This window comes from Monodelphis domestica, chromosome 2 (genome assembly GCF_027887165.1).
Source record: "Monodelphis domestica isolate mMonDom1 chromosome 2, mMonDom1.pri, whole genome shotgun sequence".
NCBI lineage: Eukaryota > Metazoa > Chordata > Mammalia > Didelphimorphia > Didelphidae > Monodelphis > Monodelphis domestica.
This window is the reverse complement of record NC_077228.1, coordinates 23,444,077-23,463,790: the sequence shown is the minus strand read 5'-3', so window position 1 is coordinate 23,463,790 and position 19,714 is coordinate 23,444,077. Positions and strand designations below refer to the sequence as shown.

At 43.4% G+C, this 19,714-nt stretch overlaps 1 protein-coding gene and 1 non-coding gene across 2 annotated transcripts in view; both read right to left on the bottom strand.

Moving 5' to 3' along the window:
- The window catches only part of USP24 (ubiquitin specific peptidase 24), a 174,801-nt gene that overhangs the window by 3,176 nt on the left and 151,911 nt on the right, over window positions 1-19,714 (bottom strand). The window contains exons 56-67 of the mRNA XM_003340095.4: window positions 18,017-18,113; window positions 15,557-15,673; window positions 15,082-15,174; window positions 12,842-12,944; window positions 11,759-11,880; window positions 9,550-9,663; window positions 9,135-9,200; window positions 7,158-7,224; window positions 5,143-5,221; window positions 2,698-2,773; window positions 2,241-2,327; window positions 1,337-1,447 (exon numbers count right to left, since the gene is read on the bottom strand). Coding sequence (XP_003340143.2) covers window positions 1,337-1,447; window positions 2,241-2,327; window positions 2,698-2,773; window positions 5,143-5,221; window positions 7,158-7,224; window positions 9,135-9,200; window positions 9,550-9,663; window positions 11,759-11,880; window positions 12,842-12,944; window positions 15,082-15,174; window positions 15,557-15,673; window positions 18,017-18,113 — 1,132 coding nt within the window. The remainder of the gene's footprint in view (window positions 1-1,336; window positions 1,448-2,240; window positions 2,328-2,697; window positions 2,774-5,142; window positions 5,222-7,157; window positions 7,225-9,134; window positions 9,201-9,549; window positions 9,664-11,758; window positions 11,881-12,841; window positions 12,945-15,081; window positions 15,175-15,556; window positions 15,674-18,016; window positions 18,114-19,714) is intronic.
- On the bottom strand, window positions 12,023-12,082 carry MIR7281 (microRNA mir-7281). Its single transcript, NR_127476.1, has one exon. It is a non-coding gene; the product is annotated as a microRNA mir-7281 (primary transcript).

Sequence of the window (19,714 nt, the reverse complement as noted above, 5' to 3'; positions counted from 1 at the left end):
AAGCACTTCTATGGAGATGGCAGCAATTGGGATACTCAACAGTACAGAGTGGCAAAGCTCCAATCCCAAGGCCGCGTTCAGGGACTTCTCCAGTGCTGAGCTCTAGCCCAGTCGGTCCCAGGGTGCTAGGGCTTCATAATTGTAGGAATTCAAGGGCATTTGAGGATTAAAAAAAGAGGAAATCATGCCTATTTCCAAAATGAAACAAAACACTTCAACACACAATAAGCATTTAAATAAGAACATTCCTCTCCTGAAAAGGAAAAGTATTAGTTGTATCAACATTTTTTTCCCTGGAAATCCTATTCATACTGTGTGGAACACATGGTAGCTCATGGGAGGCTGTCTAAGAAATCCTTCTCCAAGCCATCAGGATTACCAGCCAGTCCTAAAGGCTCTCTTTGAAGTGAATCCTTGGATTCACCAGGATTCTCTCAGAAGAATTCTGAACCTTCATCACAATAAAGATTCCTCTGATCTCACAAATTCGGATTGATCCAATGTAAGGTCAGCTGTAGACAATGGCCACAGGATCACAGAATTAGAACGGAATGTGATCTCAGGAGCGATCAGCCATCGCCTCACTCATTTTACAGGTGTTAGGAGTTAGCTTCAGTTCCTCAAACCAGTCTTCTATCCAAGTGGGCCCAACTATGGGTTTTTCAAGTTTTCTGACCTGCAGCTTCTGTCATTTCCAGACAGCTGATTCTTGGCCCAACTGTCATTAGAAGCACTGGGCCTCTGCCCCTAGGCCACTCGCTACCTAGCCACTTCCAAACCATGCTGTTGTGTGAGTACCTAGTTCTTGGAGTTCCCTTATACATGCTTTCTCCCCAAAGCACATGGGTTCTTTGAGGATAAGAGCTGTCTTGCCTGCTAGTATTTTGGTATTCCTGGAACGTAGTATAAAGTGATTAATAAACGTTTTATCATTCATTCACCTTCAGATAATGATTCAATTCCCTTGTTTCTCTTAGAGTGTGTGTGTGTGGAGAGAGAGAGAGAGAGAGAGAGAGAGAGAGAGAGAGAGAGACAGAGAGAGAGAGAGAGACAGAGACAGAGACAGAGACAGAGACACTTGGATGATTGTCTTTACCAGTGTCTTTTGGTGAGTTTTAATTTCTAGCAATTGTTATTTCATGCTGCTCTTTCAGTTGTTATTTGGGGGGAGTCTGAGGAGTTTCCATGTTGACAGGACAGATCTCATCATGGCTCCTTAGAAGAACTCTGTAAAGTATTCATGCAACTCTGTACCATTCTCTTCTTCTGACTTGCCGACATCTTTGGTGCCCATACACCCACTGTGATTTCCTATAACACAAAGGCTCATTTCTACCTGCTGGAGGTGTCTCTCTCCGTTCTCGTTAGCAGGACTGCTTTCTGACCCATTACTGCTTCCTGACTGATCTTTCTCATTCAGCAAAGCTGTGGCATAAGCTAAGGTGTCCTAAAGGAGAAGTTAAATACAAGAACAATGAATTAACAACCAATTAGAAGAAGGGTGTATAAGCACTATTGATTCATTTAAATGGCTTCTCCTTAGTCTCTATTCTCTCAAATACAATCACTGGGCATTACTCTAGACAGTTACAATGACTAGTCATCCTCAAAGCGAAGATCCCACCAAAACTGTTTTTCAAGAAAAACTCAGCATCCTCATCCCAAACCCCAGGAAAAGCAGAGCTCCTTCCCTCTGTCAACCTGCCCTGCTTCCAGCCTGTTCCTTTTACAATTTCTTGGGGAGTAGGTAGGAAGGGATGACACACACATAGGTAAAGCAAGATACAAGGCAGATTATGATGGGGGCAAAGGAGAGAGCCAGGAAAATTAGCAGGGAAAAACTTTCAGCTGTAGGGCTCAGTGAATGAATCATGGCAGAGGGGACTTTGAAGAAAGAGTAGGATTTTAAGAGGTGGAAACAGGAGTGAACACATATTGTGGACACAGGGATGAGCTGTGTGGATGGATAGAGAGAGAGAGAGAAGGCTTAGGTTAGGAATAGCTATTGCAGGTTCAAGGAGAAGAACATAAAGAGGGAGCAATGTGAAATAAAGGCTGGAAAGACAGACTGGAGTCACACTTTGGGGGCTTTAGTGACTCGGGAGCTGTATTTCTCCAAGACAACATGAAGCCTGTTGTTACGAAGCAGGGGACACTATCTTATGAACCAGGACACTGACTTCTAGCTCTCCCTTCTTGTCTGGAGAATCCCCGAAGAAGAGGGGGAGCACAACACCCACCTGAGCAGAGATAGTACGTTGAAAGGTTTTTCCAGTTGAGGTTTCGTTTGATATATTACTCTGTGGGACCCAGTAGTGTTCCGACATCTAAGATCAAAGGTAACACTCAGATCACAATGACAAACAACAAATTCAAAAGGATTTCTGACCCCACACATTTGTACCCAGCTACTACCAGAGAACACCAGGCAGGGAGGTGGAGGAGTGCCCACAAAGGGCTTGCTTGCCTGTGTTGAGCATTTTTGCTTTCTGTCACAGCGGGGGACAAGTGTGCTTTCTTCTTTCAAGCTGGGAATGGAGGGACTCTCAGGTGGGGCAGGAAAACCCCATGAGCCTGGCCGTTGAGCATAGTGAAGAGAAGCCTTGGCTTCCCTGAGGGTGTAGACCCTGGACTCAGTTCCCCCCAAATCTCTTACTGACCCCCAAAGGCTGGGAAGGACTTTTCAAATGTGGGTACCTTCTTCTGTAGCCACTGCACTGCCCAGCTCCAGTGGTGGGAATTCTCCTTGAAGTATTCCTTAGCAGCAGGACACCTGGTGAGAGCAGATACTCAGTGAGTGGAAGCCCAGGGGCAACCTCTGGCTCCAGACAATGTTTCACCCCAAAGAAGAGGTGCCCTCTCACCATGCAGATGGGACCTCGAGAGGCAGCCCTCCTCCCCACACAAGCTTACCAAACTCTCTAAAAAGCCTCAAGAGGGAGACTGAGAAAGCCCCAGAGATGGGAAGCTTTGGGGTTTGTGAATCTTAAAACTGCTCAGACTGTACCTTGGAACATTTGGTTAAGGCTATTCCCTTATTGTAACAAATGAAGGTACCTGATCAGGAATGTATTGGGAATTTTAACATTACTCCACCCTGCTCAGACAGTGCCTTAGGGGAAGATGAAGTTGTAAACTCCTTACTGAACAATGAAAAGTCCCCAACTCATACTTATAGTGAAGCAAAAACCCTTAAGCTAGGTCTATTTTTAGATCTAATACAAAAGGGTGCTAAGTACCTAAAAAGGTTAAATTAATCACTAAAAGGTCAAGCAGCTTACAAAAGGCAAGCTTAGCAAGAGGTGTGTGTGTGAAGTTTTAGTCTACTCAGGGAAGGTGATAAAAGAAGATGTGAACTAAGAATGGACAGTCCTGGGGAAAACGTCTACTGTGATTCGTAGATGTGAAAATTTAGGGGAGTTGACATAAGAGAAATTTCTCTTTAAATGGAGCTGGCTCTCTGAACTTAGGAGTTCATAGTAGTTGGAGTTTTTACAGTTTGTCCGGAACCTTCAGTTTGACAATTCACAGTCTTGAAAACCATATTTTTGCGGTCACAGGTTCTGATCCAGTCTCTTGCTTACTGAGCCAGAATCCTCCATTCTTCAGTTCTCCAAACTGGGAAATGGGGAGAACACTGCCTGTCACAAGGTCTTTAGAACAATACACTTTGCAACAATTAAGTGTTCTGTAAATGCGTTATTTACAGCACTTCCCACAGACAAGAGGGAAAAGTACTTGCTGGCTGACAATTGTGGTTGACTAAAACACTCGTGACAGGGAACTGAACTTCTCTTTTCAGACTTTTCCTGAGAGGTGGTTTTTATATCACCTTCATTACCATCTCCCTTCTCCCACCCCTTCCCAGAGAGTGATCCTTTTCAACCAAAAATCGCGCAGAGTAGCAAAGCTCACACACGTGTGCCCCCATTGGAAGGTGCCTGCTGCGCTCTGCACCTGGGCCTCAGCCCCGCGTGGAGGGAGGGGACCCGCTTCTCTTCACTGGGAAGGGTAAAGGCATCCATGGTCCACAAGCAGGTGTGGCCCAAATCACATTTGAGGTGTTCTCCACAGGCCCACTTCAGCCTGTGTTTGGGGATCCCTTTCTAGGGGAGTCTGCGGGCACATGTCCTCAGTGGAATTCCTCATGAGGAGACCTCATATCCCGGGCACATGGCTGGCCACCCCGATGCTCTCCCATCTAGGGTCCCAGGGCCAGGATGGGTCTGAGGCAGGGCTGGAGGCGGCTTCCCTCCTCGGTGCCTTCTTGAGTGGACACCAATGGGTCCTTGACTCTGGAGGCAGTGATGAGAGGAAGAGCCTTGGCACACACCTCTAGCAAATGGCCCTGAAGGGAAGATGGCCTTGGAGAGTGCTGGGCTTGACCTTATAAGATGCATGAACCACAGCAAAGCACTTCATTTCTGCCTGACTCAGTTTCCTCATGTGCAAAACAAGGAAAATGACAGCTCCATTTCCCAGGGTTGTTTGGAGGGCAAATGAGAGAATATGTGAGAAGCGCTCTATAGACCTGTATGTAGGCTCTCTACAAAGGAGTTTTGATGTTGCTTTTTAGCATGTGAAAGATGCAGTGTGCCAGCTTCACTTGCTACAAAGTGACTGCAAATCTTTCCAAAGACCCTGGATTGTGTGGGTGAAGCCCCCTGCCCAGCGAACTTGGCCTGGTCCTTGGGCACACACTCCAAGTCCTGCTTCCCCACAGCTCATCGCTCAGTCAGCCTAGAGTCACCGACCAGCAGGGCCTGATGGTACAGGGAAAAGGAAGGTGGCCAGAAGAAGAAAGAGCAAGCGTGATTGGGTCCACATGGAGAGGGGCTGATGAGGCAAAGCTAGTGAGGATGTGGGACCAGTGCTCTGGGGGCTCCCAAGGAAGGAGCTCTGGAGAAGCGAGTCCCTGCAAGCTTCCCATCCATGGTCCTTGCCTCAACCTCCGAGCCTCTCTTCTAGCCTGGGGGGATGTTCCAGGTCTGGGGAGGAGGTCGTGCTGCCTGTTGAGCCAGGGAGCTCCCTCCAGGCAGGAGTTACAGCCAAGAAGTTACCAGAGCAAACCTGATGCTCTTCAGCCTGGAGCTGGCCCCAAAGGTGTTCTTTTTCCCTCCCCAGGCCTCAGGCCATACTTACTTCTGAGCAAGGGTCACCAGAAACTTGACACACTGATAGCAGCGACTGCTGTCCACATGGTTGCTGTGATGCATCAAGGCTGGGGAGGAAACAAGACTATTAACATTGAGCGGCAGGCATGAGCACCCCGAACTGCCCCTCAGGTGCTGTCTGTCAGGGGCCCAGGGATGCCCAAGGCTTGTATCCAAGCCCACAAGGCATCTTTGAAACCAACTTTTAGGTGAAACTCCTTTGTCCCCCAAACCCCACCCCTGGAGTGAAAATGACTGAAAACGGCTCATCCTTAAGCTCTAACAAGCCATGTGGAGGCAGAACTCAGGCCTAATGCTTCTGGCTTGTGGCCAGCCTTAGACAGCACCAAGATACCGCTCAAATTTCTTTCAATAGTCAAAGCCAGAGCACTGGTATGGCCAGGCCCAAGGACCTACATCCTTTAGACTCCAAGGTTTTTAGGGGATGTCTTGTAGAAGAAGGGGCAGCTATGTCTTCAACTAAATGTTTTGAGAGATAAAAAGGTTTGCTTTAAAAATTGGATTTCACCTTCCCCCAAGTCCTAATGATGAGAGAGGGGTGGCTGCAAGCTCTTCAGCTTTGTCCATGAGAGGGCTTAGGACATAGCAAGACTCTCAGCAGCAGAAGTCTTGAGGGCAAAAGAGGGTCCTGAACCTTGAATAGCACATGTAAAAGACAGACTAGAGCAGGGGGAGGAGAGCTGGGATCTGAAAACGTGTCCCATTTAAATACCACAGAAATTTCTCCAAGGCCTATCTAAAAAGAAAGCTTTAATTCAGAAGGTGAAGCTTTTAATCAATGACAGTCTGAACATTCCCAGAAAGCCTCTGATTTCCCCACTGTCTCATCATCATCATCATCCCTTTTACTTTCTTGTAATAAACTGAGTGAAAATTTTGTTTTCTAGAGCTGTGGAGGAGGGGCAAGGGGCTCAAAGCAAGAAGGCCTAGACTCTTCTCATATTTTAATAGGTACAACTTCCCTCAGTTGTCTCTGAACTCAAGGGAGGAGAGTATCATGCATTCTCATATTAGGACTACAGCCTAATGATGCTATTAAAAGGAAAAAAAAGATCCATTGCTACAAAAATATTGACAGTAGTTTTATTTGTAACAGAACAAAATTGGGCCCATCCAGCTTACTGACTGCTGAATGAAGAGGGAATGGCTGAACAAATTGTGGGATGATAAGAGTCTGCTTGTCCCAGCAGATGAGAGCAGTGAACTCAGGGAGGGAGACAGGCCTCCAGCACCAAATGATGACCTGCCTACGAGGCTCTGGACAAAATATCATCTGCACTGTAGTAGGGAACCTGTCTCCCACTAATGAAATCCCAGACACTTCGTGTCCTTACTATGTGTGAGAAAATAATGACTGAGGGTTGAGGTTTGAAAAGCTTGAAAGGCAGTGTGAGTCATGGAGGCAGAAGAAAAGCAGAGTTAAGAGAACAATTTGGCAATAAAAAACAAAAACCAAAAAACAAACAAACAAAAAAAAACTGCCAAAGTAGACAGACACAAAAGAAAAAGAATGGAAATGCTGACAGGAACAAAAAAAAATCTGTGTTATTTGGGTAATCTTAACATTTTAAGAAACAAACCATGAAAAATTTACTGGATCTGTAACTTCATTGATATAGAAATGTCCAGACAAAGAAATTCCCTATGCCAAAGCAGCCTGTCACCTTGTGAAGCCTTAAGCCTGGGGTCGGGGCACAGAACTTTGGCTGTAAGGACAACTCTCCAGCTATCACAGCAGTTGTAGGCATGATTTTATGTCTTATGTGGATGGTTATTTTATTTAACAAAAATTGGCATGTTTGATTGGCTCTGATTTTAATTTTCCTGGCTGGAAGGAAAGCCAACCATTCCACTTTGAAAGGTAGAAAACAGCCCTTGGAAAGCCTTGCTTCTTGAGAGAAGTGGGGAAGGAGGAAGACAAGACTTGAATTCGACTTCTGACTGTCCAATATACGCCTTAAAAGTGTTATTAGTTTGACTTGCCTACTAGCCCACTTTCTGTCTCGAAGGCAAATTTTACCCGTTCCACTTGGAGAGGGTCTTCAATGACCTGGGAAGAGAAAGGAACACAAGAGTGAGGTTTTGGAAAAGGTCCTACAAGAAAGGACTCACATCTCCCATGTGGCACATGGCTAGCAATTCTCTTTGGTTCTTGAAGCAACTAAACAACAGAACAGTAAAAACATAGACATCATGGCCTATCAGAGCTGGGAAGAACCTCAGATATTCCCTAGTCCAACTTCTCCATTTGACAGAGGATGAGCCTGAGGCAGAATGGGCATGCACTAGTCTTAGTCCTGCCCTTTGGGGTCAAGTGGAACGGACACAGATCCTTTCCCATCTGGATCACTCTTGCAAGGTTCCAGAGAGTCAGAGAGAGAAGGCCAGACTTTGATGTCTCATCACCTGTCTTGTAACCTTTCCTGGGGCGGGCTTCTTTATAAAGTCAAGTTAGAGGACAAGGACAGTTCCAATAGCTCCAAGTTGGAAAGTGCTTATTCATTGTGGCCATGTGCCTCTTCCAGAAGAATCCTGTCTTTAACACCCCCAGCTCATGTCCATTAAGTCAGTTAGAAGTATTAGAAGCTTTCTCCTCCCGTTGACCCAACATCTGTCTTTTTGTCTCCTGCTCTTAATTCTCCTCTCTGGATCCAAGCAGAGCAAGTCAGACCTTTTTCCTCCACAGCAGCCCTTTCAAATACCTGAAAGACAACGATCAAATCTCCCCCAAAGTCTTTCTTCTACAACTAAACATTCTCAGGCCCAATGTTGCCCCGACATGGTTTACAGACTCCTACCCGTGGTAGTTGGCTTCTTCTGGATGTGTTCCTACAAGTGGCGCCCAGAACTGAACAGGCGGCTACTTGATATTGACTGTGACCCTCCTGTGTTCTGCAGCGTATCAAATCTCAGTCTAATCATGTCACACTGTTGGAGTCTATGGCCTTCGGGTATATATTAGAAAATGCTCTCACATGTGTTCTGATGCAATGGGATTTGAAACCAAGTGTACACTCTGGATGAGGCCTGGTAAATGTGGCCCACTGTTAGCTCTCATTTCATCAGTGTAGAAGGAATTCAAGGAGTGGGAATACTCTCTGTTGCTCTCACAAAGCCACATTCTCAAGAGCTGCCTGAGGCTAGGAATGTGTCTCAGTTCCCTTCGCCAGTAAGCCTCACCTTCATCCTTTAGCCATGGCATCACTATCCTTGGGATCATGTTCACTCTTTCTATAGTCATTGTGAGAGTGTGGTACAGAGGCAAAAAATTCTAGACTTGTCATTGTAAGAAATCATTTTGTCTCTTTAAGCCTTTGATTGTCAAGTGGTTCCTAAGGGGGAAAGGGAGAACACCCTTACTCAAACTACTTCAAATCAAGCTTCTGTTGTAGCATTCAAGACAGCAGTAGTTAAGGGGCCACTGATTTCTTGAAGTTGCTCTTGTCCCTCTGATGTGTAGGGGCAAAAATTCCAAAGATTCAAAAACAGGAAAACAAATGGTATAAGTGCAAAGAAGAGGGCCCCAAATTCCTGCCCCATAAGACAGTTTGGGGGTTTCTATGAACAAGATGCAGAATGACTCTCTTTTTGACGCAGTCCCCAATCTTGCTATCTTCTAAGAGATGCTGCCAGCAATGTGAACTGGCAAATTTCTGAGATGTGATTTCAGAAAAGTGAGAGATGTGGACTCTGTGAAATGAGAAAGTCCCAAAATATAAAGGAGAAAACAGGTAGTAGAACCACCCCTCCATGGACAGGAAGCAGTAGTGTGGAGGGTGGAGAAGGCCTGAGACCATCAGGACCCCAATCTTTTACTTACTAGCTGGTAGGCCAGGGGAAGATGTACCCTGCTCCCTCATGGGGGCTTTAAGAATCAAAGGAACCAGAGCATAGTAACCACTCGTTGTCACTGTTGGCACAATACTGATGTATCAACCAGTCAGAAAGGCTATTACCTACCAGGATCTCATGCAAAAGCTGGAATGTGTTTTTTAATTCATGAGGAGGAGCTGTTTCCAGTTGGTTCTGTGTACAAATGAAAGCAGGCAAGAAATCAGTCAACCTTCACTACAAAATCATTAAATTATCAGAAGAGTACTGTGGGCACACATGCATTTTAATCAATATCTTCCACACACACACAAAATCCATCCTTATTTCTCCAGTAAGAGATTCTATAAAAATCACTGTTCTGACTTTGATAAAGATGGGCAGCAATTCTGTACACTCCCATGGGCATTTAGGGTAACAACCCCTAAGGAAGTGAGTAACATCACTTTTAATTACAAAAATCCTACCTGGGAGATGCAGAATGTTGTTACATACTCGTGTTCCCCCTGCAGACCCTTGCTCAACTCAGTGAGCTTTTTCTTACCTTGATAAAATGCAGCATGGTGAAGGAGAAGTGCTCATTACAGAAACAGCAGTAAACCACCATCTCCATGAGAGCCAAAAGTGAACCTGTCAGCTCCCGCAAGGCAAACATGACCTGGGTAGATGGAGGAGGGGAAGAGAGGGAAGGGATCATTTCCCAGGTAGTGGTCGGGAGCTCCTGCATCCTAATGCTGCCTTTCACTGAAATTCTGTGGCAAACATTTTGGAGGCAGGGTGGTTATCTCAAGTCACGGCCAGCTTCCTCCCTGGACCCTGCTGAATCAGGAGTGTAATCTCTTGTGTCTCAATGTGGAATTGTTAACACTTTGTGAAAGTAAGAAATAAGAAGTGAAAAGGAAGGTAATGCCTCAAACAACCAAAGGGGAAGACAGAAATAGTTTAGTGATCAAGGAAGAAGTCAAAGCTTTGGAATGAGATGTCACTGAGCAGGTGAGCCAGTGACCCTGGGCAAGTACTGTCACCTTCCTTGCCTAAAATTCCTCCAAATAATCCCACCAACTTGCAGGACCATGGTGAGACCCAAGAAAGGGACTTTTATATGCATTTTATGACAAAAAGGTGAATTAGTGAAGAAAAGTACATTTCACCTACAGGTCAGGATTCTGTAAAAATGATGAATTACAAGTTGGTTTGTTTAAAGGTGCCTGCAACAACTTGCAGGTTTCCCAAGTGTTTTATCCACGACTGGGAGGGCTGTCTCCACTCAACTTTTAGAAATGATAACAACAAAAAATCCAAACACAGCCCCTTTTATATAGATCCATGATTCCCATCCAGGGTCAAGAGAGGAGGGAAAAAGAAGGAGATAAGATTAGAATTACTCTTAATTTATAGAGGAAATGGTTCCTCTTAGGGGCCCAGCAAGAACTGAAGTCAATTTGACCAATCCCAGTTTTTAGTCTTTCTCTCTGGCTGGTTCCTCCCAAAGCCCTCCAAGTGAAGGAAGTGGCCCACGTTAGCCCTGCCTTTTTTCGTTTCCAGGCTATCCTACTGGACTTTCTCTAGAAAGCTTTGATACTGGGTACCTTTATTTTCCTATTCCCTCCTAAACTCCTTTACCATTTCACCACGTGTGCTGTATCCCCCATTAGAATAGGAGCTCCTTTAAGGCAGGGATAGAGATTTTCTTTCTGTTTATACCTGTAATCCCACAATCTAGTACAGTGCCTGGCACATAGTAAGAGCTTAAATGATTGGTGGCCTGACGTGATAGTGCTACCACATGAAGCTCTCTACCTGAAATTTTTACTCATGTCCAAAGAATAGAGAAGATGATCCCAAAACAAAATGGCTTTAGCCCTTAGATTTCCAAATGATTTCCCCTGGAATCCTAGAGTTAAACAGGAGCTTAATAGGGTCTTTATAGTACTTCTCCCAGAGGGCAAGGTATCTTGTGTATTGTAAAATTTAATATGATATAGATATATATGTATATTTGTCTGGGATTACTGGTTTTTAATTCATTTCCTTTCCCTCTCTTCCACCTCTACTCTATAGCAGAACATTTGTTATGAAGGGAAAATAAGAACCACAACCCAGAGGCATCCATTATTTGTTCTGATCACCAACTGGACAATGAATAACAAATGGCAAAGACCAAGTCTAGCAGAACCCTGTGACTTTCATCCTACTATCATCATTTGTTTTAATTTCCAATGTCCTCCTCCTCCTCTTGGGGTCTTTTCACTACTGTCTACCACCTAGAAGATGGCAAAGTTTCGTCTCAAAAACATTGCTGCTCGTTCAAGGTTCTATAGCTTACAAATAGATGAATAATGCCATAGGAACAATAAACTTTAAAGCTCCTGATCTAAACAGTCTAGATTTAAGACTTACTAGGTTATAACACCTTACCAAACCATAAAAAGGTTCAATTCTGAAGGGAACAGATGAAGTGAGCACCCTAATGACTGACATCCATTAAGAGTCAGTTATAGTCATGGCGGATACAAGTAACCTAGATATAGTTTCTCTCAGAACTCTCAGAATGCATGCTGTCCTATTACTAATGTAGGATTTCTTTTTAAATGGTAAAAAGAGAAAAATTCACACAAAGGACTGTACTCTCTGAAACAAGTGTTAAACTATGAATACGCCACATGCGAACAACATGAACAAGAAGGCTTCCAGCAGTGATCAAGGGAATAAACCAAAGTAAGGCCAAAGTCAAATTTAGGAAGGTAGGTCACCTCTAGCAGGTATGGTTTCCCTTCAGACAGGAAGAGCAAGGACTCCACTTCCTCATGGAGAGCCAGAAGGGGGCTGGAGGAAACGATGCTTATGGGAGGCCGCTGTTTATATATACCTGGGGCTGTAGAAAGAACAAGAAAAAAAAACAGATGATTGTTGTGTTATTTTATGGAATAAATTTCTATGAAATGGATGTGAACTAACCTTGTGATATGAGCAATTGTTTAATCTTACCCAGCCACATGATTCAAAGGTTACTTGTACATAATAGGCACTTCATAAATGGTTGTTCAATTTAACACACATTTACTAAGAGCCTATTATGTACAAGGCACCAAGCAGAGAGCTGAGCTGAGCACACACAAAGATGACAAACAACACAGGTTCTGACCTCCACCAGCTTAGGCTCTTCCTAGGACGGCAGCGAGGGCTGGGGTAGGGGGAAGAAATCACACGGACATAAGCTAGCTTTGCCTCAAGAGTGGAATATGGGAGGGACACGAGGGAGGCCCAGGCAAAGGATGCCAGGAGAACAAGGAGGGAAGAGTCCTCTGGTAGTTCAGACCAAGAGGCATATGAACTAGGCCTTAAAAAAAAAAAAGGATTCAAACAGTGAGAAGTGTGGTTTGGCAAGAACTTTAAAGAGTTTAGGTAAAGAGTATTGCAAAAAGGCAGGAAAAGCAACTTGAAACCAGACTGCCAGGGCAGCCATGAAGTACATTCATGGACTAACCCTTGGAGGTTTCCTCATCCAAGCCCTTTATCTGAAAGACGAGCAAAAAGGCTCCATGAGGTCAGGCAGCCTGGTCCCTGAGGACTAAACACAGGCCCTCAAGCACAATGCCCAGGGTTCTTTCAGCAAGCCCGGCCACAGGCTTGGTGGAGAATCCCCATCCAAACCAGAGTCTTTCAAAGAGCTAATCATCCAAAGGGTTAGGAAATACCCTCCGAGCTCAAGGGACGACAGTCCTTGAGACACCATCAGGAATATTTCTGCCTCTCAAACATCCCAGGACAGTGGCTGGGAGAGTCCACCTGCCTTCCTGCTCCAATGTGTCACAAGTGGTGAAGACAGCTCTTACCAACATTCCTCTGCGACGAGACATCCGAGTGCAAAACCAGCAATGCCACTGTATTGTGAAGGAATCCAAACTCCCGTGCTTGGGCTGAGCTCCATCGGCGAATCTGAAGGTGAATTAGTTGACATGTAAAGTGAAGATTCAATGTAAATGGTTTAGTTCAATGAACAAGTTAGAGGAGATGAGTTGCTGACCATCACTGGGGGAGGCAGTGCCCTCACCATCTCCAGTGCCATATGGCGGGTCCCCTGCCAGGCTCTGGAGAGCCAGAAGACGAAGGCAAGCCCTAACAGGGCTTCCCAGCTGAGACACATGGATCACCATGATACAAAGTGATGCCAAAAAGGGGCTCTTAAATGAGGGGCAAAAGCATGCTAGAAAGACCTTTGGGATGGGCCTAGATAAATTTCATGGAAATGGTGGAATGTGAAGTGGGTCAGAATTCCACTGGAGAAGGGGGGGTTCCAGGCACAAGGAATGGCTTGAGTGACCACTGAGTTAGGACTGGGAAGAAGGTAGGCCAAGGTGGAGGATCCTTATTAAAGCCTCCTAACAAGGCATTTTCTAGATGCATTTTAAGTCTAATCAAAGAACTTTAAACTCTTATGGCTGGGGAAGTTGAAGATTGCCATGTACAGCCCCTAAGTTAGATATGATAGGAACAAGACTGGGAGTGGCGACATCCAGACAACTATAAGAAAAGTGCCAGGGCTCACACCCCTGGCTTCAAATGTCCACACACAAGTGGCCCATGTTTAGGCAACACACAAGGGGAACTAGAGGGCTGGAAGTCTCTCCTCTAAGGCATCCCTGAGGCTTAATGGGATGAAAGCCCCAAACAGACCATGATTCTTGAGGAACAAATGGAGGTGTGAATGGGATAATCACATTTTATGTGAAGAAGTTACACAGGTCATACCAATTTTCAAAGTAATTTCTATGAACCTGTCGTTTCCTTTTTGGACAGGGTTATTAAACCAGGGGGCAATGAAGTGGCATAATGGATAAAGCATTGGACCCGAAGTCAGAAAGACTTCATCTTCTTGAGTTCAAATTTGGTCTCAGATGCTTACTAGCTATGTGACCCTAGACAAGTCATTTAACACTTATTCAGTTTCCTCATCTGTAAAATGAGCTGGAGGAGGAAATAGCAAACCACTCTACTATTTCTACCAAGAAAATCCCAAATGGAGTCATGGTCAGATAATACTGAAAAACAACTGAACAACATTAAACTAGTAGATGATGAGAATAATGCCAATATAATTTTTCTAGACTTTAACAAAACTTTTGATAAAGTGACCCATAGTATTGTTGTATAGAAGATGGAAAGGTAGGGATTAGCCAATAATGAGGTCTGATGAATTCCTGACTGGTTGGATCACCGGACTGAAAAACAGTTGCCTGGATCTGTGCTTTGAAACCTTTTGATCAATGATTTGGACATCACTGCATTTGCAGATGACATCAAACTGGGAGGGAGAGCCGATCTCTTGGATGATCTGATAGACAAGAGCCTAGGGCTGATCTAATAAGGTGAAAATTAATTGAGATCAATGTAAAATCTTGCACTTGGATACAAACAATCATATTCACAAGATTATGGACACATGTTTAGGCAGCATTTGTCATAAAAAGATCCCAGGAGTTTTAATAGACTTAGAGTCCAAGAGGCAGCAGGGGGGAAGTGGCAGCCTGAAAGCTAACATCATCTTGGGCTGCATTAGGTGGGGTAGTTTCCAGTACTCGCCAGAGCTCACATGGAAAACTGTGATCAGTTCAGGAGAGGACACTAATCAGCTGGACAATGTCCAGAGGAGGACAACCAGGATGGTGAAGGGCCTATAGTTGAGAGCATATGAGGACTAGTTGACAGAAGTGGATGTACTCAGAGGAATCACTTGAAGGAGGAATCAGACTTGTTCAGAGGGCAAAATAGGGGTCAGTGGGCAGAAGTTGTGAAGGAGCCCACTGGGGCTTGATGCTAAGGAAAAACCAAACAGTGAGGAATGAAGAGTTGTCCAGAAGTGGACTGGGCTACCTCAAGTTGGAGCAGGCTCCTTTTCCTTAGAGGTATCCAAGCAGAAGGCAGGATGACCACTTATTGGGTCTATTATAGCAAGGGTCCCTTTCTTCTATCAGTTAGACTAAATGAAACCCCAAGAGCCATTTAAGCTTAAATATGATAAGCCCTGTAAGAAGCTATTCAGATCTTTCACTAAGAATACAGACATAGTTATTACCTGATTGTTTTGCCGATTGGGTCCTAGGAGAAAGTTGATCATGTGTCGTAGAGCAGAATGTCTCAAAAGAAGATCACTAGCCCTTATACCTTGCTAAGAAAGAGATGTAGAATGCCAAATTAATGCTCCTTTTCTAACAGAATTAGTTTTAATAAACACATATTCAAATGAGAATCTCAACAAATCTTTTTGTCTTTTTCAGAAAATGTTTTGATTAGTTTTATAGTAGCTCCTAAAACACAATCAGCAAATGAACTGTCATGCAGACTCTTATTATCTGAGTGACAACCATTTTATCTTTTCTTTTGCCTGTACTGGATTCTTTTAAAGCCCAGTCTTTTCTAAGTGATGATTTGAAGGACAAAGGTGGATGCACTAAACTCCAGTGTTTTCTTGGCACAATGAGTCTCCTAGTTCAGATACCTGATGATACTCCACTGTAAAGGGAAGGTAGTCAGCTATAAGAATCCTTTACCTTCTGTACAAAGGTGTTGAACAGGAAAAAGTACTGAGCACAGTTTTTACAGTTCTCTGGGACATCTTTATCCAACAGGGCAAGCAGCACTTCCAATAACTGGTGAAGACTTTTGAGCTGGTCAGCATAAAGACAGAATTACATTAAGGCAGGAAACAAAGGTGGGAAAGACATTTTCAATTAAAGTTAATTAGAAAAAAAAAACCAACATGAGAGCAAGGGATCTGGTTAATTGAATTTGGGTTCAGATTCAGATGGAAATGTCTTTAATAGTCACAAATACAAAACTGCCAGTTTACCCTCTGAGGCAATGTGCCATTACTGTGGAATTTTAAAATGCAAAGTCCGATTTTGCTTCTGAAAATTCAGGGTCAAGAATGATATTCTTTGTGCCACAATGGGCACCATGATGGATTTCTCTCTCTCTCTCTCTCTTTTTTTCCAGAGCCTTCAGGAGACATTGGTCTGAACCCTCCCTCCACTAGCCTGCTCCTCACATAGTCACAGATGCAGAGAATCAAAACACAGACACAGGCAGAGGGGCTGGAAATCAAGCCAATGGAGCGAATGGAGCGTAACAGCCTGACAGAATGACAACGGGAAGATTGACTCGACTGTTAACTTACTTGAAAGCTCGCTGATGCCTCATGGAAAGCTTTGAGAGACATTTTATTTGTTTAGAGACCATTTTGGTTATCACATTGCCTCTCCTAGCCCTCCCCCCAACTGTTTTTTTGGACCGGTCCGTGATAAATGGACTAAGTGGATGGTCGCTGTCAATCGATTCACCTGTTGCCCAATTTCTCTGCATTGCTCACCTGTCAGTCTCAGAATGATGACTACACCTGCTCCTGCTTTCTTTCCAGAGATTTTAAAACATTGATTTTTGTAATCATCTCACCCATTCTGTCTCAAATATGTCTAATTAAAATTTGGCATGTCCATAGTCCTTGATTTTCAAAGCACTCTACAGCCATTGATTAGAAACAATAAGGTAGGGGGCAAGAAGAACCATTTCCATTGTGGTGAAAAAAGACACGTAAAAAGACTAACATGAAGGAGAGTTTTACAGGACAAATGGCTTTGTGCTTACATCCTTCCCTGTCCTCTCCTGAAGCCCTCTGGTCTTCTGTCACTGAATGGTCCCATCCTGGCATGGCACAGGAGGGAGCTACAAGGAATGTTGGTGTCTGCTCTGGTTTGGCTGAAGTCATCATTACATTTAAGGATCTCAGAAAGACTAAGTAAATTCTGGAGTGGTAAACTGGGGTCTGGGATTCACCTTTATGAGGGTCTTCCTCAGGAACCTTAGGGTCAATATGGGTTACCTAAGAGGAAACCCTGGAAATGATTCAGTCTCTCTCCAAGCACCTTGAACCAGGGCAGAGATGCCAAACCTGTCTTGACCCTGTATCTCAGGTTATGCCATGCTGAAAGCACAGATGCCAAGAACTTTGTCTTGTGCTCCCTGGTCAGATGACCCTCATGTACACTTATGTGCTTTGTAGATGTACAGATAGCTTCTTAAATGTTTCCTAACAATAGAGACAACGATTACTTTTCATGGTTGTTGCCCCTTTTCTTTGTATCCCCATGATTTAGCTTAAAGCCTGATACCTAGTTAGAACTTAATGGCTCATGACTTGCTAATTCTATTTGGTGTTGGTTCCTAAAGGCCAAGAACAAAGCTGGAAATTCAGTAAAAATCTCTAGATGCCTCACTGTCTTCAAGCACACAATAGAGATCATTATTTCTGGAAGTAATATTTTTCAAAGTTTTCCATGTGGTGTCAGCTGTTATTTGGAATTGCAAACCTGGGAAAGAAGGGCTATATTTGCTTATGTTTTGAATGAATTAGAATGTTTCAAGTTAAAAATTAGTATAACTGATTTCCCTAGAACTTGACATTGTGGAGCAGCTGTTAAGAATGGAGTGTAAAGGATATTCAGGAGGGAAAGCTGAGTTTAGTGTTAATAGCACTGAGTAAATGGAAAGGTACTTCACCCCTTGGAATCTGAATGAAAGCAGACCACTTTTTGTTTGGACAGATAAGGGGTTGATAGAAAAAGAAAGCAAAGACAGGGTTAGCTTAAGATTTGGATTCAGACTCAGAGAAACTTCATGAGAAGAACTCAAAGGAGGCTTAGAATATACCTGAGATACTCTGGAGAGTACAGAGTACCCCAGGACGAGCATACCGAAAGGAGTCAGAATGGACCAAAGTCCCTAGGTCTGCTGCTTTTAGGGAAGGGGAAGGGTTGTGGGCTGGATGTCTTCCACTCTTGTCAATTTCAGCCAAGTCAGTTCACACAAGGGAAGGCCAAATTGCAAAAAGAAAATGGTAAAGATTAAAAAGGTTTTAACAACTGGCCTCTCCCGGTAAGCTCCTTTCTTCCACTGGACATGTGCAGGCTAAAATCATTCATAAAAGCAGCACACCAAAATAAAAGGATACTGACCTTGTCCTGATAAAGCAAGGCACTGTCGAGGGTTTTCTCCAGGATAGTGGCAACAGCAACTCGAACTTCTCTCACACTGCACTCCAATAAGAAAATCCTGAGGAAAAGCAGATGAGTGTGTCCAAGAGTGAACCAAGTTTATCCAATACTAAACTTTAAAAAGCATGTACCTGGCAGAGCCCTGGAGGCAAATCTAGTAATAAATTTCAGCTCATAAATACTCCTCTTCCCATAGGCTTTAAAATATCTCCAGGCTGTCAAAGGATTCAAGCAAAGGTAGAAGCCCACTTATTGAGGATGTAGAGGGGAATTTTGTTCAGAGAGAAAAATCAAGCCCTTTCTGATCCTATGACTTCTATTTAACAGAGAAGGCAGCTAAGACTAGAAGATGCTCTAATAGTTGTTGTGGCTCATACAGTAGGCCTTTCAGGCCCAGAGCAGAGTAGACTTTATAGATTCTGGGTCCAGGGCCTGGTTATTATAGCAAGGGCAGGTGATAACATCTAGGAACTTAGCATTAAGAAAACAGAAGGGTATTTCAATACAGAAAAAAGGCTGTGACAAGATAAATTCCTGATAAAAACATTAGGAAGCAAAGAAACAAATAAAGCTTTCCTTAAAATGCTAAGCACTATCTCTCTAAAACCAAGAGAAAGCATTATTGGTAAAAGGGATAAGCAAGAAACCTTTCCAAGATCAAGAATAAAACAAGAATTTCCATTACTACCATCACTATTTGATATTGTACTAGAAATGCTAGCTGTTGCTAGCACCAAGAAAAAGAAACTGAGGGAATAAAATGTAAGCAAAGAAGAAACAAAATATTACTTTTTTGTAGATGATACATTAGTTTAGAAAACTCTAGATGGTCAAACCCACCTGGATTTCTATATATTACCAACAAAATCCAGCAAAAGAGACAGAAGAAGAAATTCCACTGAAAAAAACCACAGACAGTTGTGACAAGGAAATCACTTTAAAAGACTTACACAGTATAAAACACTTGAAAAAAAACATATTGGAATTTTTTGAACTCAATTACAAAACACTATTTACACAACTGCTCATGGGTAGGCCGATAAAAATAACAATACTAATTTTCTTGTTCTGTGCCATATGATTAAACTACTAAAGGATCACTTTTTAGAACAAGAATAAATGATGTCAAAATTCCTCTGGAGGAATAAAAGATCAAAAATAAGGAGGGAATTAATGAAAAATAGGCAGGAAAGGGGCTCTGCAGTACTTGATCTCTGAACTCCAAGCTGTATTATAAATGTCAAAATGATTTGTTATAAGATAAGAAATACAGGGGTTAATCAGTGGAATAGATTGGTACACATGCAGAAGTGAACACCAAACCAAGACAGTTGCTATAGGGATAAGATCTCACTATTCAACAAAAGCTGTTGGGAAAACCAGAATAGAGTCTGGTAGAAACTGCAGATCAGTATCTCATACATCTCAACTCATGTTGAGATAAGCTCCAGATGAGTGCTGATTTAGTTATAAAAGGGTAACATCATAAGGAATTTAGGGGAATATGAAATAAATTGCCTTCAAGAACTATGGAAAGAGAAAGAATTCATGACCAAAGAGGAGATGGAGAGGTTCACAGGAAGCAAAACAATTTTGATTACATAAAGTTTAAAAGTTTTGATACAAGACCAATGCAGCTGAAATAGAATGGGGAAATTG